The 18,347-nt window shown below is 48.5% G+C and overlaps 1 protein-coding gene across 1 annotated transcript in view; it reads right to left on the reverse strand.

Moving 5' to 3' along the window:
* Nucleotides 1–3,098: 3,098 nt before the first annotated feature.
* LOC118583889 (lysosomal alpha-mannosidase-like) overlaps nt 3,099–18,347 on the reverse strand; it is a 28,740-nt gene continuing 13,491 nt past the window's right edge. Inside the window, 17 exon segments of the mRNA XM_036187636.1 lie at nt 3,099–3,184; nt 3,420–3,628; nt 4,076–4,123; nt 4,805–4,953; nt 9,014–9,121; nt 9,123–9,239; nt 9,495–9,722; nt 10,161–10,241; nt 10,346–10,433; nt 10,548–10,649; nt 10,732–10,850; nt 12,985–13,102; nt 13,200–13,297; nt 16,524–16,709; nt 17,358–17,474; nt 17,705–17,812; nt 18,058–18,167. Coding sequence (XP_036043529.1) covers nt 3,099–3,184; nt 3,420–3,628; nt 4,076–4,123; nt 4,805–4,953; nt 9,014–9,121; nt 9,123–9,239; nt 9,495–9,722; nt 10,161–10,241; nt 10,346–10,433; nt 10,548–10,649; nt 10,732–10,850; nt 12,985–13,102; nt 13,200–13,297; nt 16,524–16,709; nt 17,358–17,474; nt 17,705–17,812; nt 18,058–18,167 — 2,072 coding nt within the window.

An 18,347-nucleotide genomic window follows, 5' to 3' on the forward strand; every position in this document is an offset into this window, starting at 1 on the left:
TCCATAGACCATCAAGAGACCAAATCTGATGAAAAAGCAAACTGTCTTTTTACTGTTGAGAGTTAATCCGGGTCTCTCCATCATCTGACTCAGAAGGAGAGACCCTATTGGTATAGGGTCTCATGCAAATGGGCAGGGTATTGAAAGGGAGTAAAGCAAGGGGCAGCGGTTGGGGTCTACAGACTGGATAGGAACAGACTACAGATTGGTTTAATCATGTTAGTAACTATTAATTGGCTAGGACTAGCTGGGGGTTGCAGTTATCCATTTTGGGAGAGGCCTGGACAAGTCCCAGGCTTTGTCCTTGAGCTGCTATGGAAGCTGGCTGTCCAGTACATATTGACTGTGGGGGCTGGCTCAGGGGCCCAGGCTTGGTGTGTCCAATCACCGTGTCCCTGCTGGCAGGGGCATCAGTGATGTGTTTGTTCATGGCCCTCTGAAAAATTGCTTGTTCAGTCTCAGCAACTGAGGCCTGATCTCTGAGAGACGACTGAGCAGCCTGTTAAGGCATCTGCTTGGTCCTTTCAAAACCTCCACCCAGTGTGAGGATATCCATTTCAAATGTCAGGCCACACTAGAGGATACCTTTTCCAAACTTGGATCTGTGAGGATGGGGAAATATGGGGCAAACCCTGATCATGAACAAAATGGCATGGACAGTTGTTTGTTTGTGGGGATGGTGTGGCTTCACAATGGGTAAGCACTGAACTACACTCACATTCACTTTATTGGTATAGGGTCTCATGCAGTCCAGGCTGGCCTTGAACTAATTTCAAGGGCTTGAACTCCTGATCCTCCTGCTTCAGCCTCCCAGGTTCTAGGATGAGGAGAGTCCATCACTGTGCCCAGCTTCAGGGTTACTTTTAAGGGGGTCCACAAACAATGAAGATTAGGAATAACCTCCTAGCATTAAACCAAGACTCTATCCCTGGAGGACGTGAGGTCCCCTTGCAATCACTATGAACTGTTATGGATGACACTAGATGTTGCACCATCTGGAAGGTGGGCATATTTGCTTTCCCTTAGTTAGAAACTGCTGTGGGAAGACACCAAGCAGAGCATTACCAGGACTCCTTAATAGCAGAAGTTCCCACATATTCATTTGCCTCCTAGTCAATCAAAAAGGAAAATCATTCAAGGTGCCTGGCAGGGAAGCAGGAGTGGCCATGGTGAGTACACAGCAGTCACGTCATACAGGAGCTTATGCATGAGCCACTGGGACTGGATCCCTTTCCCTGAGGGAGAGAAGGCAAAGCCTTGATGCCCCAACACCCGCACTGGAGAGTGCAGCCAACTCCAGGAGATGGGAAAGGGGAGGGCTGCTGGTCTTCTCAGCTCAGGGACCTGCCCAGCTGGAGTGGTCATTAGGCAGCATGGCTCTGGGCTGTGCAGGTCCCTGACAGGATTTGCACACCTGAAGAACTAAGCATGTGAAGCCTGGGCCTCAGCTCTCCTCAGGGACACTGGTGCCTGCAGTCTTCTGAGGATGTTGGAAACCCCAAATTAGAGTCCTTGGTCGCTAATAAAGCTCTTTCTAGGGCTCGAAGTCAAGATCTAATTTTCCACAAATATTTCACCATCTTCAATTAACTGTTCTATCTTGTCAGAGACAATCCCCTGCCCCTGCTCTGTTGGACTGGCACACTCTGACTCCATGTTCACCAGGAAGCTTAATCTGGCCCAGGCAGGACTGAGATCTCTCAGCAGACTTCCTGTACAACCTGCCATACACACACACACACACACACACACACACACACACACACACACTCCATCCCACACTACATACACCTTGCTGAAGCTCAACTCCCAAGCTATGATGTGGACTCTCTGATGTGTGGACACTTGCCTCTCGAGAACTGAGCCTTGTGTGATCTTTTCCCATGAAAATGCCATGGTGATTGATGGGTGGGTTCCCTTCAGTGATATCTATAAGTCCTGCACACCCTGATGGGCTTCACTGGGGAGATGAGCACCTTAGCTCCCACATGTCACTTATGTGGGACAACAGTTGGTGGGAAACACCAATGGAATTGCCGTGAGGAGCACAAGAGAAGCTTGGTGAGTGGCACATGGATTGTTTCCAGGTCATTCCATAAACAGGAGGAAATGTAAATAAAACCTTGACATTGTTACTCATAGAATGTCCCAACATTGAAGAAAAATTAAGGATTACTTCAAGAAAACAAGCATGGTTTAAACATTGTCCATAGCATCAAACACCCCTGAAATCTATGGCCACTCCTCTCTTCACATTGTGTCTTTAGTGTGGGAAATGGTGAGTGTGTGCCTAGCCTTGTGCACATGGGAAGCAGGGACCTGGGGACATTGCAATTTGTCCTCATCAGACCCTGAAATAGTACTGCTATCCAGCTACAGAAGCCTGAAACTAAAGCAGAAACCCTTTGAAGGACACCTGGTCAGCCTGACCTCTAAGCCCATGACCGAGCTCTTTGGACCCCAGCAAACGGCAGCCAGCCACAACTATCTGCATTTCTAGCACCTCTCTCGGGCATTCACCTGGTCTCTGTCAAAGCAGTGGCTTTGCCTCCCTTTCTCCAGGATGGTCTGTCTCTATGTAGCCTCTCACGGAACTGGTGTGGTCTGCTCAGGGAAACTGCTAGGCCCCGTACAGGCATGCTGAGGGGACATCACAACCACAAATCAGACCATGAAAAACAAATGATTTATTAAAACCTATATACTCAATACTCAAACTAAGACAATATCAAAAATATCTAGAACAATAAAAACAGTTACTCAGGGGGTGGGAGGCTGGCTGTGGGGCTGAGAATGCTGGAGTTCAGATCTGGGAGGGGTTCTGTGGGGAACAAGAGAACTGGTGCTGTCTGCAGAGCAGATGCTGATGGTTCCGCAGAAGGGAAACTGGTGGCAGGGCCATTCCCTGGGGAGGTAGACCCACTGCAGCAAAGTCAGATGTGCAAAAGCTGCAATATCTGCTGACACGATGACACACAGCATCCCCAGCTGCTAACCCATGTGGTGACCCAGCTGCTGCTACCACATCTCACTGGTGTCACGGGAACTTCTGTTGGTTGTTGGGTCTCCAGCTCTGGTGTAGCTGTCTTCGTTGCTGGTTAACAGGCTTCAAGATTGAGATCTGTGGATGTGCGGCTCCCCAGATCTAAGGATGGAGACAGATGTGCTGCTGATGCAGGCATCTCTAGAAGAGGAAGAGGCAGTAGAGTGCAGAGGAAGACAACATGGCCAGGATGAGACCTCCTCCTCAGCCTTTCCAAACAGAGGAGACCATGTCTGCCTGGAATCCCAGATCCTATTCGCCAAAGGACATGTGCCCAGGCTAGAGTCCAGTAACAGCTCCTGCAAAGAGGAGACTCTCAAGGATCCCCCAAGCACTCCAGGTACTGAATCCTCCTGACAGGGTGTCAAGCACCTACCTGAGGCTTCCTCAGTGCTGGCCTCTGAGTCACTGGCCACTTCTGCCTGCAGCTGGGTCAGGAGTTCATTGACACGGATGAGAACATCTGAATGGGGAATGTTGGCAATCAAGTAGTTCTTCACTTGATTCAGAATGGACAGGATTGATGCCTGGCAAAAATCCTCAGGGAAGTTCTCAATCCGTATGATCAGGAGGGTGGAGATGGCCCTGGGTTAGGGGACAGACGTCACAGTCAGTGACCTGGACTCTCCTTTGCTGCCCAACTCAAGGCTCCGTGCATGAGAGACTACAAGGTAGATGATCTCCAGCCCTTATGCAAATGAGCACAGTGAGCAGAGCTCTGAGATCCATGTGAGCTGGGAGCTCTACACCCCCTTTTCTCAGGCTGTAATGGAGCACAGCTGACCAGGCCTGGATGACATGGGCTGAGATCAGGGTAGAGCCTGGGGCACCAGAGGCCAAAGGCTTCCTCTCTATTCCCACTAGCAAGGACCCTGCCATGCAATTCTTCTCACTCCCCAGGCAATACCCTGACATCAGTATGATAGAAAGCAGGAGTGTGAGACCCAAGCATCAGTCATCCCTGACCCTTAGAACCCAAATGACCCAACTCTGGAGAGCCAAGGCCTTTCTCTTGTTGCAAAGCCCACTTACTCCATAACTTCTTCATCCTCTTCACAATCAGGGTAGAAGTATGCATACCTAGAGGAGACCAGGAAGGATGTCACCTGTAGAGTCCCAGGTCCCCATCCAAAAGACCTCTAGGGAGACCCTGATTCCTGGAGAGGAATCCAAGTCCAGAGCCTAGAAGTCCTGTCTGCTCTCAGAATTATGAATTCACCCTCATACAGTAAGTAGGTGCTTCAAATATGTTTGTGCAGTGGGTGATCACAAACATCTCCATCCAGACATCTCAGTGCACATGAGGTCTCTTGGATTACCCTCCACAGGTCTCCACTCTGGACACATCTCTATTTGGTTCTCCAATAGGAATTCTAGAACCTCCTTTACAATAGAAGAAGTGCTTTGATCAAGGCTCAGAAAAACTGGGCCAAGGATAGAGAGCTTCTTGAAGGTGCAGAGAACATCCACACTCATTAGAGTCTCAGCTCGGGACACATCAGTCCCTAGGGCGGAGCCTGGAGGAACACCCACACTCTATTAGAGTCTAAGCTCTGGACACATCAGTCCCTAGGACAGAGCCTGGAGGAAGCACCTTCTGCTGTCATGCTTTTGGGTCCTGACTATGCCCTAGAAAGTAGGGAGGCTCAGAGAAAGGCAGATAGCTTCCCATAACCAGCAAGAGGGTCTAAGGCCTCTGGGCTTGCAGGTGGGCACTCACTGCTTGACCAGCAGGCTCAGCACCTGTTGGGAGTGACAAACCTTTGATATATGAAAATGAACGTGAGAACAATGGAGGGGTCCCCAATCTGCCGGGAAATCACCAGGTGAATCACCACCTCTTCCAAAGTACTGAAGCAGGACTTTCTACAGGACTCCTTCAGGTCCTTTGGGGCAGACTCCTTCTCAACCTGAGGAGAGATCAAGGTGGATGGTTCCAACAGGCACAGGACTGCAACATTCTGATTGGCTATTATCATTCCAAGTTTTCCTGAACCTTTACCCTGCCAAACCCCCAAAGTGAAATTTGGGGAAACTCTGAGATTTCAGAGTGATTACCTGGTTTGTGTGGTCCTGGTCCTGGCTGCCCTGGGTTGAGTTTGTTTCTCTCTGGCCAAATGGCCAGAGGTGTTGGAGCCAGGAGCGAACCCTGGATCTCCAGGTACCACCATGGCCTCCACCTCTTTTCTTTTTCTTAGGGTGTGAGTCTCGAGTAATCCCAAGACAGCAAGAAAACATCCTGTTCTGACTAGAGTATCAGGACAAATGAGCCTACTAGGCTGTCTCTAAGCAGCTGGCTGCCTGGTTGCAGGGTTCTGCATTGTTGTGTCATTGTTAAGGAAGTGAGGTCACTCCTGGGGACCCCTGCCTGAGTCCTCTCCTGACACAGGGCCATCCCAAAAGTCTCCTAGGTCCCCTTCCACCTCCCAGGTGCCCTACTTGGCACAGTTCCACAGGCCCTTCCAACACACTGCTCCCAGGGATGTCTTGGTACAGGAAGAACCCCAGTTTTGCAATCTGAGTCCCTACTGTTGACCTGCACCTGTTATGCTAATCCTAAACAACCTTAATTGCCCTGGACCACCACAAACCATAGACACGTCTCTCTTCTACTTTGTGTGTTTTTTCTGTGTGAAATATGAGCACAAATCGTCTAGATGTTTCAAGACTCCACAATGAACTACAGAGTGGGACTTTTTTTTTCTTCCAATTTTTCATATTTGTTTTATTTTTTTTGTTTCTTTGAGACAGGGTTTCTCTGTACAGCCCTGGCTGTCTGGTATCTCACCCTCTAGACCAGTCTGGCCTTGAACTCACAGAGATTCACTTACTTCTGCCTCTGAAGTACTGGGAGGGATTAAAGGCATACAGCACCCCTGGGGCCCAGAGTGGAGCATTTTCACAGTAATTAAAATCATGTGCAAGTGTGTTACTTCTTCCTTTACTCCTCTTTGCTGATTTCTTGACTTTTTTCTTACAGATTCCTTCAGCTCTATGCACCTTGGGATCACTGATGTCACCTCCTTTATTCTGAAAGTTTGCCAGCAAGAGAAGCAGTGCATCTTTCCCTCCAGCTGCTGAGCCTCACCACTGCCCCCATGTGGAGGAAAAGGACACAGCAGATGAGAACCCAGTAGAAGAGTCACCTTGGGTGCAGTGTCATTATTTACTATAAACTTTCCTCTTAGGGCTGCCTTGGCTGTCTCAGAGATCTGACAGGTTCTGTTTGTATTATTATTAGTTTCTGGGAATCTTAAAATGTCCTGTCTGATTTCTTGAATGATCCCCAACTGTTCATTCAACAATGCATCCTTCAGCCTCCAAGTATTTTTGGGGTTTGGGTCATTTCTCTCATTGTTGATTTCTAGTTTTATTTTATTGTGATCTGATAAGATGTAAGGAATTATCTTAGTTTTGTTGTTTGTTCTCTGTTTTGTTGAGGCTTGAATACTTTGGGAGAAGATTATGTGTGCTGCTGAGAAAAATGTGTATTTCTTATCAATCCACAGACTGGATGTCTCAGCAATCCCAGTTGCAGATGGAATCCCCAGGAAGTCCTAGAGAGCTGCTAGTCTTCAATCTGTGTTGAAATTCCGAAGAAATAATCCCAGCAAAGGAAAGCTTCAACAACAGGATAGATGAGCTTGCCAGCAAGAATGAGGGCAAGCAGGCAAAAAGCAAAAGCTTCCAGCTTCCATTTCCTATTCTATGGGCTGCCACCAGAAGATATGGCCCAGATTTAGGGTAGTTCTTCTGACCTCAAAAGATCCAGAGTTAGGGCACATGATCCCACCACAAATGATCTATTCAAAGAAAGACCTTGCGTGTGTGCCCAGTTTCTTGGGTTTTAGTTGATTCCAGATGTAGCTAAGTTGACAACCATGATTAGCCATCACACTTGGTAGTTTGTTTTCCCATCCTTTGACACTGTGGATTTTGTTTCTTTGCTGGCTAAGTGTGTTTCTTGGAGAAAATGTGTAGTTGATTCTTGCTTTTTAACCCAGTCCATCAGTCTGTATTTTTTCAGTGGTAAACTGGGGCCATTTACTGCTGTGGAAAAATCCTCTATACTGTGAAAATGTGTTGCTCTCATTGTTAATAAAAAGCTCATTGGCTGATAGCTAGGCAGAAAGAGATTGGGTGAGACAGCCTGAGACAGGGAGAATGCTGGGGTGCGGGGGCAGGAAGGAGGGCAGAATCAGAGAGTCACAGGCAGACACAGAGAAGCAAGACGGACATGCTGGACTGAGAAAAGGTACCAGGCCATGTGATAAAGCATAGTTAAGAAGGATGGTTTAATGTAAGTGTAAGAGTTAGCTAGTAACAAGCCTGAGATATCAGTTGATCATTTATAATTCATATCCAATCTCTAAGTCTGTTACTTAGAAGCTGACAGGCAGGAAAGAAAGACCATGTACAATTTACATTTAAGATTATTATAGGAAGGGGCTTGCTATTTCCTCTAAATTTGTGAGGTGATGTTCTTCTGTTTTGCTGGATTATTGGTATTTTTTTTTCTTCTCCCATATTGGTTTTGAGGGTTTGCTGAGCTGCTGTGTTGAAGGGGTTGTTTCTTTCTCAAGTCTAGCTTATCTATTGTTTTCATAAAGTGTGTGCTCATGCTTCACATGAAGACAGCTGCCCTCCATTCTCCCTGTGAGGTATTCCATTATAAACCTTCTTCAGTGTCTGGCTTGGTTGTCATGAATGGCCTTAATTTGTGTTTGTCTTGAAATATCTTTATTTTCCCATCAATGTTGAAAGACGGCTTTACTGAATATAGAATTCTTGGGTCGCAGTTTGCTTTCAGAGCTTGAAGTAACTCATTTCATGTATTTTTGGCCTTTGTGAAGGCAGATGGAAAATCTGGGGCAATTCTGATCTTTCTGCCTTTGAATGTGAGTTGTTGTCTTTTTCAAGCTGCTTTTACAATTATTTTTTTCACTTATATTTTTGACATCGTGACTGCTGTATGTTGTGGAGAGTTTCTTCTCTCTTTGTCTTTGAGGAGTTCTATACACCATTTCTTTCTCTAATTTGAGCTCTCTCTCTCTCTCTCTCTCTCTCTCTCTCTCTCTCTCCTGTAATTTCCTTAGTTTTTCTTTTTTGGAACAAATCTTTTTATTTAACTTCTTTATTGACTCTTTGGGAATTTCACATCATGCACCCCAATTCTGCTCATCCCCATTCCCCCCATATCCTCCCCTCATCCCTGCCATATCCCACCACAAAAGAAAAAACACAGTAATCAAGAACACAAAAGTAAAAAAAAAAAAAAGAAAGAAAGAAAGGAAAAGAAAAGAATAGAAAAGGAAAAAAAATCTCTTTGCTCCTCCTCCTTCTTTCCTGCCTCTCCAACACCTCTTCACTGGTCCCGGTGGCCCTGGAGGCTTCGGTGTGCCATCCAGTATGCCACTTAGTCCCATCAGCTTGACTGGCAAATGTTCATTGCAGTGAGTCACTGGTCTGGTTCAAGGCCTCTGGTTTCTGGTACACCATCCTCACTAGATCCTCACCAGAACTCCTTAACAGCACAGACCCCAGCTGATGTAGGACCATGGACCCAACATGGTTCTCAACAACAGCTGAGTCTGGATGTCACCACTGCCCTAGCAGCAGTATGGCTCTGAGACACCAACATGGCCCTCGACCTCAAGTGTCTGCATGGCCTTCTATGATAACAGGAGCATCGGACATCAGCACAGAGCCTGGCTGCAGTAGGGCCACAGATCCTGACATGGCCCTCAGCTACAGCTTTGGCCTGGATGTCACCATGATGTTGAATAGCGGTTCATCTGGATGCATCCTGGCCTTTGGACACCAACCTGGTCTCAGATGGCTAATCCGACTCATGGCATTTGGTGGCAACAGGAGCCACATCCATCAACCTGAACCGTGGTCACTATAGAGCCACCAACCCAGACACAGCCTCCTAGGCCCAGATAACACCACGGCCCTGGGTGGCAGAACAGGCCACCCTGTTCTGTATGGCCCAAGCTGTGGCGTGGCCCCCAGACTCCAACCAAGCCACAGCCTCAGGCCCAGATCTTGGGTTACAGGGGAACTCAGGTTGCCACCCAGAATCTTATGTCACAGCAAACTGGTGCTCCAAGCGCAGCAGCAGCAGCTTTGGTCCCCAGCGGGCCAGTGTAAGCAGATGTACCTGGGGAGGTAGGTCCCGGAGGAGCCCAGAGAACTGCAGAAAGAAGGGCTAAGTCTAAGGGGATTGGTCGGAGCCTGGCTGCCAATCAGCACTGACTTGCAGGAAATGAAGCTGAATGGGAAGGGCACTGATGAGGCCAAACTCAATACTGAAGCATGTTGCTTACAACATGGAGGAGCTCACTCCTAAGGGGACAGACTTAAACCGGGGGTGAGCTCAGTCCTGAAAAGAGGGGCTTAGAAGGCGTCATTCGGGATCTCCCTTTCTGCCCTTCTCGCTGTCCCTCACCTGCATCCTTGGTGCTGCCCAGGAGTAATAGGGACTGCCAACACCCTGAGCCAGCACCAGCTGAGGGGCCAGGACCTCCTTCTCCACCAGCAGGCGGTGCCTTTCAGCTGCATCACTAACAGAACTCAAAAGCACAAGGTGGCGCCCTCTCACAATTTTCCCAGTCCCTGAGTCCAGGAGGGGCTCAGCCAGTCCGCGCTCATCATCTGCCAATAGTCTTCTGTGCACCTGTGAGGAGTGGCCAGGAAAGAGTGAGGAAAGAGCAAGTGATCCCCGTTCAGAAACTGGGTACAGGCTTGCAGGAATTCCAACAGAAACTGAAGACCAAGATCAGATCTGCTGGTAGGGACCCAGCAGACGTGAGGCCCAACCAACAAGAGTCCAGGACAAAGAAGGTAAGTAAGTGCTTAACTAGAGCATCATCACAGGACAAGTCAAGGCCTGAGCAAGGACTGGGTAAGAGGAGGGAAAGTGGAACTTAGAAGCACAATCCCAAAGCCAGGCATGGTGATGCAGGCCTGTAATCCCAGCACAAAAAAGGGAGGGAGGGAAGAGGAGGAACCAAGGTCACAGACAGGACATAGTACCAACCACAGCCTCCAAGCTTGGCTGGGTCTAGCTGGGCCTTATGGGAGAAACCCAGTGTGGATGGGGCTCCCCTCTCACCATGAGCTCCAGGGAGCCATCCTTCACACTGCTGCCCCCCTGGGAACGGTCGGTCACCACGGTCAGCTGCATGTGCCCATCCTAGGTGCAAGGGGGACTGAGCATGTGGGTCCCTGGTGGGAGCCCACCCTGCCCCAGGGATCTGGGAGGTGCTTCCTAGTCTGAGGCAGTGGCAGGGCAGGTACCGAGATGTAGATACGAGTGTTGACAGGGTAGTAATTTCCAGCCACCGGTTCAGTCTGATTTAATCTCCAAGTGGGTCGATGATCACGTCTGGGAAGAGGTGTGATATGGTCAGATTTGGAGTCCTGCTTCCTCTTCCTCATCCCACCCTCATCCCATCACCACATCCCACACACCACAGATTCCCCACGACACCCTCCCCACCTCCTCTTCAGGATCTCCCTGCCGTTGCTGTCCGTGTAGAACTCTCCATTCGTTTTCATCGGGGTCTTAAAGCGGCTGATGACCTCCTTCCCCAAGTTATCTCTGTGCTCGGTGGAAAAGGACCCTTGTGAGACTCCTACACACCACTGTGTCTGCTCCCCACTCCAGAAAATATGCCACTGACCTCACTGGGATTGGTCCCACCGTCCACTCCAGCTCCAAGTGACGTTGTCCTGGGTACAGGCGAACCACTTGAGAACACCAGGCTGAAAAATTCTGGTGTACTTCCTGCACCAAGGCTGTCTACAGGCACATTGGAGGGCTGGTGTGAGCCACGTTCAAATCGCCAAGAATCCCCAAAAGGGATATCCCACTAACATCCACCTCACAGACTAACTCAGTATGGTGTTCTCACTGTGTCTTTTGTTTTCTTGTGTGGAAGATACATGTGGAGATCAAAGCATAACTTACAGGGACTGGCTTTCCCTTCCCACCATGCGGGTTTCAGGGATTGCACACAGGTAGGCTTGGTGGAAAGCACCTTTACCTTCTGAACCTTCTTACCAGCTCCACCCTCCCACCCCAACTCCCTCACCTCTGCCCCTTGCTGATGGAATCCAGAGCCTGGCCATGGCCAGCTCACCTCTTTTTTTTCATTCTGACATAGAGTTCTCAAGTACTCCAGGCTAACCTCAAACTCTGCAGGAGTCAAAACTGAAAACTGGCCCTGAACTCCCGATCCTGCGGCCTCTACCTCCCCAGTGCTGGGATTTCAGGTGTGTGTTACCATGCCCAACAGGCCACACAGCCCTTGACTGAATCCACATATACTTGCTAGCCACTATTGCCCCATCTTCCCTCCTTAGAACAGGATTCCAGCTTTGCATGTCTAGTCATCCTTGTGCTATCAGGACCTGTGCGGCCACAATCTGCCCCACGGAAAGTGATCAAGGTAGTACGAACAGTGCATGACCCTTTCCCTCTCTCTGGCTCAAATACAGGCGTGGTGGCCGGAGCCTGGGTGTCTGTTTGGACCGTGAGGAACATTAAAGAAGTTCAAGGGACAAGAACCAGACCGAAGAAATGTTGGCAAATGTGAGACCTCCACCTCCCTGGATGTCCAGCCAGACATTCTGTTAGAAGAATGTTTCTATTGCTGTTGTTGGTTTTTTTAGATAGGGCCTCACTATGCAGACTAGGCTGACCTCAAACTCACAGAGATCTACCTACCTCTGCCTCTCAGTGCTGGGATCAAAGACATGCACCACCATGCATGGCCAGGAAGAAAAGAATCTTCTTTGTTTGTTTTTAAGACAGGGTTTCTGTGTATCCCTTGCAATCCTTGAGCTCACTCTAGAGACCAGGCTGTCCTCGAATTTGGAGACCTGTCTGCCTCTGCCTCTCAAGTGCTGGGATTAAAGGTATGCACCATCACTGCCTGGCCTCTAAACCATATTTTAATACAGGTATGTAGACATTTGCTTAGAGGGGAATCACATCAAATATGAGCCTCAGAAGCCTGCATCAACTCCTTTCCCTCCCCAGAAGGAAACATCAGAAAATCATTAGGGGTCACTTGAGTGAATTATCAAATCCATACCAATATATAAATGTTTTTGTTGCAAGGTGTGTGTGTGTGTGTGTGTGTGTGTGTGTGTGTGTGTGTGTAGAAAGAGTGGGGGGAGAGTACCATTACATAGCCTAGGCAGGCCTTGAACCTCATATCTTCCTGCCTCAGCCCTCCCTCTGCCACCCCACCCCCTCCCGTGCTCTTGTAACAGCCCCTCCCTGTCATGGTGGTTTGGAGCTAGAACTCAGGCCTTTACTCATATGCAAGTGATCTAAACTACATTCCAAGACAAACCATTTCATAGACCTTGGTGAACTCTAAGCAATTATATGTTGCCACCCCCTTCACCTCCAATTTCCAAAGCGAGGAATGGACATGAACATGTTGACAGATCTTTATAGAAGCAGGTTTTCTCTGTCAGCAGTGAAGCCTGGGCCTTTACTCCATATGTAAAGGAGAATTAAAGCCAGGCATGGTGAGGCAATCCTGCAATCCTAGCACACCAGAGGCTGAGGCAAGATCAAGAGCTTTGAGGACAGGTGGGCTACATAGGAAAACCTTCCTGGGGAGCAGAGATAGTTCATCAGGTAAAGGTGCTTGCTGCCAAGCCTGATGACCCCACATTCTATCCTAGGGACCCATGTGGTAGACTCCCACAAATTGTCCTCTAACCTCCACACATGTACACACAGAAACACACACACACACACACACACACACACACACACACGAACACACAAAAAACATTTAAAATAATTAGGAAGATGAAATCGTTCCCACACACAACTTACATGTGGCACATCCTGTTCCCAGATTCCACATTCCCACCCCTACCCCCCAAACCCACTCATAATTCTGGCTACAGACCTTCACCAGATGGATCTGAGCCCAGTGGCTTACAGGCAGTGGTTCAAGATGGCTGGGTCTGAAGATGTAGGCACCAGAGGCCTGAGTGCTCTTCTCATCCCTAGTGCTGGCATTGTACCTGGGACCTGAGTAAGTGAGCATCAGGGACGGGCCTCAGCTCTCACCAACCCCAGCTCTGTGCACCAACCAGCCCTGACATAGCAGCCCTTCCTCACCAAAAGAAGCCTTGGCTCACAGGGAGTGAGATGTTCTGTTCCATGTTTTCAATCTTCATCAATAACCCTGTTCCAGAGTCAAATGTAGCCCGGATGTACTAGGCGGGGAAATGGAGCACACATGTGAACAAGCATCTCCTTGGCAGCAAAAGCTTCAGCTGCTCCTGCCAACTTTAATGTCTGGCCACTTCTAACCCACCATGGCCCTCTAGCACTAACTCAGCCCTTTGCAGAGACCCTCAATTCTATAGTGATCCAGTCTGTAACCTCACAGCAGCAGAGCCAACTATTGTATTCTAAAGTGACCCCAGTCCTCACCTGATCCAGAGCTTGACCAGTGTTTCATCTGACCCATGAGCTGAATGCCAGAACCCATAAGGCTTTCAGTGGCTCACAGAAATATTGTTATAATAGTGATCATAGCTCAGTTGGCAGAGTGCTTGCCCTCAGCACCATATAAATCTGACATAATGGCACATGCCTATAATCCAGCACTCAGGAGGTGGAGGTGGAAGATTAGGAGTTCAATTTCATTTTGAGCTATGCATCAAGTTCAAGGCCAGTCTAGACCCTATGAAACCCTGTCCCAAAATGTTGAAGAACATTTCCATTTCCTTTAAAATATAAAGAAAAGTTGAATAGTAACACTGAACATGTCATAAAGAGACTTGCATGGACATTACTTATCTTCACAGAAGTATCATCATATAACTTTTGTGTGTGGTATGTCTGCCTGAGTACGTGTTTGTGTGTGTACATTCATGTGATTCATATGAAGGCAAGGGGCTGAAGCTGGCTAGGTGTCAATGGTTCTCTACCATAATTTTTATTTTTTAATCTTTTTCAATGATCTATTTATTTTTATTTTACATTCACTGGTGTGAGTGTGTCAGATCCCCTGGAACTGGTATTACAGACATTTGTGAGCTGCCAGGTGGGTGCTGGGAACTGAACCCAGGTCCTCTGGAAGAGCAGCTGGTGCTCTCAACCACTGGGCATCCCTTCAGCCACTTTTATTTTTATTGTTAGAACAAGGTTTTCACTATGTGCCTCTGGCTAGCCTCAACTCATTACGTAGACCAGGCTGTTCACCTTGTTTTTTGAGACAGAGTTTCTCACTAAACCTGGAGTTCACCAACTCAACAACACTGGCTAACCAGCAAGCCCCACCAAGCCTAACTGTGCCCACAAAGTATCAAAACTACAGACACACTGCACCATACCGAGGTCCACACCATCCTGATACAACTTTTAGTATGTTTTATGAAAGACGGAGCCCACATAGCAAATATGCCAGGTCTGGGGACAATCTGCTTTGCTTTCTTTCACTTACCTGGGTTTTGGGTTTTTTTAAGTTTTTTGGGGTGGGGGTTGGTTTTTTTCTGTTTGGTTGGTTGGTTTTGGTTTTGAGACAGGCTCTCACTCTGTGGCTCTGGCTGTCCTGGAACTCACTCTGCAGACCAGATTGATCTTGAACTCACAAATATCCACCTGCCTCTACCTCTTAAGTGCCAAGATTAAAGGGATTGACCACTACAACTTGCCAGGACATATTTTTTAAGATTAATTATTATTATTTTAATTATGTATCTAGGTGGGTTAATGGATATGATAGCAGGGACTTACAAGGCCAGAGGAATTGTGTCCCCGTAGACCTGGAGTTACAGTAATTAATATTATTATTTTTTAATTATGTGTATAGGCCGGTATATTGACATGATTGTAGGTGCCTATGAGGCCAGAGGCATTATGTCCCCCTAGACCTAGAGATACAGTAATTATTATTTTTTAATTATGTGTATAGGTGGGTATGTGGACATGATTGCAGGTGCCTACAAGGCCAGAGGAATTGTGTCCCCCTAGAGGTGAAGTTACAGTAATTATGATTATGATAATTATTTGTAATTATGCATATATTTGGGTGTGTGTGTGTGTGGACATGATTGCAGATGCCAACAAGGCCAGAGGCACTGTGTCCCCCTAGACCTGGACTTACAGGCAGTTGGTTATGAGCTGCTAGACTTGGGTACTGGGAACCAAACTTGGGTTCTCTGCAAGAACAGTGCATGCTCTTAACCTGGTGAGCCATTTCTCCAGCTGTGCTGGGTAGTTTTATGTCAACCTGACACAAAGCTTGGGTCATCTGAGAAGAGGGAACCTCAATTGAGAAAATAACTCTGTAAGATAGAACAGCAAGCCTGGAGAACACTTTCTAAATTAGTGAATGATGGGAAAAGGTCCAGCCCATGAGAGGTGGAGACACTTCTGGGCTGGTGGTCCTGGGTGCTATAAGAAAGCAGGCTGAGCAAGCCATGAAGAGCAAGCCAGTAAGCAGCACTCCTCCATGGCCTCTGCATCAGCTCCTGCCTCCAGATTCCTGCCCTGCTTGAGTTCCTGTCCTGACTTCCTTCAGTGATGGACGGTTACCTAGAAGTGTATGCAAAATAAACCCTTTCCTCCCAATTGGTTTTGGTCATCGTATTTCATCACAGCAGTAAAACCCCTAACTAAGATACTAGCTCTTCATTTATAACTGTTTCTGTGGTGCTCAGGATGGAGCCCAGGACTTCACAGGTGCTAGGCAAGTGTCTGTCACTGAGGTACAATCTGAGCCTTCAGTTGTCTCCTTATCAAAGAAGCCTTCCTGAAGCATGATCCTAATTAGTCTTATAAGAAAAACCTGGAGTGAGATATTGAGGGTGAAAGCTGAAAGATCAGAGAAGCAGAGCAGCCAGCCACCATAAACTTCTTACCTCTGCAAATCTTCAGACTGAATGGGGGCAAGATCCTGTCTCCCACCTTATATTCCTGTCTCCACCCCTCTAGTGCTGGGATTGAAGGTATACACCACCACTGCCTGGCTCTGTTTCTCTTTAGACTCGTTCAACTTCGTGTAGCTCAGGGTGGCCTTGAACTCCTGATCTTCTTGCTTCCCCCTCCAGAGTGCTGGGATAAGTGTGTGCCAACACTGCCTGGCCTCTATGGTTAACTAGTGGCTAGCTCTGCCCTCCGATCTCCAGGCAAGCTTTATTTGTCAGAACACAAACAAAATATCACACATCACCTTCCATGTCCCCTGAACACCTACCTGTCATGGGCCCTGACATACCTATATTAATCTCATGGTTACACTAGGTTTACACAACTGCTCCAGAAAGGAAAGTGAGGATCAAAGGTCACTTTCCTCACTAAAGAACACACAATCAGGAGAGATGAGTATAAACCAAGAATGACCCAGAACCCACTGACCCAGAATCCAAGCAGTTTTTATAACTCTTTAAAGTTGTCACAGAGGCAAGCAAGGAGATTCAAATAACATCTCACCTCATTTTCAATGGCCAAGACATAGGACCTGGGTTTCCTGGGCCTGGCCGGAAGGCTCTGAGCCTGGGAGTTATGGACAGTCACCTTGACCACAGAGTAGATGCTGAAGCCCAGGGCAGGCACTGAGGCTGAGAACACCAGCTCCCATCGGTACTTCTTACTGTAGGAGCTGGGAAGTATCACCACCTTGAGAGAGAGAGGCCACTAGTCAAGAGTCACGAAGACACTTCTAAAGCCAGTCATGGGTGCCAGCATCAACCTGGGGGGTAGGGGGGGGTAGGAATAGACAGAAGAAGAAACCTAGGTGTGACAGGGAGAGGAAGAGGAGCCTTTGCCCAGCATGTTCTATACCTGGTTCACCAAAGACGAAACAGGAAGGAAAGGAAGAAGAGGAAGGAAGGAAGAGAGAAGGGGAGAGGGTGGGGGTATATACAGAGAGACTAGGAGTCTGGGCAGAAATAGGAAGCAGAGACAGGAGGGGGCTGAGAGGTTCAGGAAAGGAGACCTCCTGGAGTGAAGAGGCTGTCCATAAACAGGACATCTGCTGGGGGAACAGTGAGGTGACCCAAACCCTCAATCCTAACACCCAAGTGGTTAAGAAAGGAAGATCACAAGTTGGAGGCTAGCCTGGGCTATACATGAAAGCCTGTTGGAAAGAAAAAGGAGAGGATCAGAAAGGGAGAGCAAATTCCAAGGGGACATTTGAAGGGCTGTCACTTGTGGGAGGGTGTTCCTGATGTAGAGAGACACACAGAAGAGGAAGAAACGCACAGAGATATCTACAAGGTCTGGGGGAAACGCATTGGGAAGTGGGGGGTCATTGAGCAGGCTCACATTACTGGGCACAGTTTTTCCATTAGGGTCCTCCACAAAGAAGATGCCTTCACTGACTGGCAGTCGGACCATCTGATGCACTTTCCGGCCCAGGGGGTTGTAAACAGTTACCTGGAACTATGGCAGGAAGGGCAGAGTCACAACAGGCCTCCACACCCACCTAGCGGAGCATCTTCCGGTCCTGGCCTTCCAGGACAAGCCGTGCCCCCTGTGATGAACTATCCTGTCCCAGTTTTCCTGTACCCCAAATCCCCCCAAACATAACTTATGCAACCGCTCCATCCCCTTCACTGCAGGCTTCACCTTCTGGAGCTCCCCTGTCCCACCTGCCTCCCAGCCCTACTCACTTGCTCTGAGTTCTGGCTGACTGGGCAGATGCTGATGTTGAGCTCGCGGCAGAAGGAGAAGTTCTGTTTGTAGAAGCTGAGCTGCGCCAGAGCGTTGCTCACCAAAACCTGGTGAGGATCACCAAAAGACCTGCACCCAAGGTCTGCACCCCTGGAAGCCTGGTCATGCCCTTACCAAGACCCAATCTCTCCTACTGAGATCCAGTCCCATTTCCTGTAAGCCCCACCCCTTCTCTCCCAAGCACGGGCCCCTCCTCCTCCTCCCAAAATCCCACCCCTAAGAGTACTCTGGGGCCCTCCCATCACCCAGGATCATGCCCTTCTTAGTTCCTTCAAAGTCCTGCCCCTCACACCTCACAGGGTCTCCAGCCTGCTGCCAGCTGCCGTGCATAGTCATTTACAACGCCCTGCCGTGCAGTACCAGTGACCGCATCGTGGTGCTGGAGCACCGCCACTGCCTCCTCTGCCAACAGAACATCAGTGGGATGCCATCTCCCAAAGAACTCTGAGCCCCACCACCAAGGACGCACACACAAAAGGTCGGGTGCAGGTTAACAGGGTTCTTAGGAGATTTAAGAATGGTCTGGAAGGCTGGAGCCATCGATGGCCCACGGGCTAAGAGCACTGGCTGACCTTTCAAAGG

The sequence above is a fragment of the Onychomys torridus genome, chromosome 5 (assembly GCF_903995425.1).
Source record: "Onychomys torridus chromosome 5, mOncTor1.1, whole genome shotgun sequence".
In the NCBI taxonomy this organism is placed as follows: Eukaryota; Metazoa; Chordata; class Mammalia; order Rodentia; family Cricetidae; genus Onychomys; species Onychomys torridus.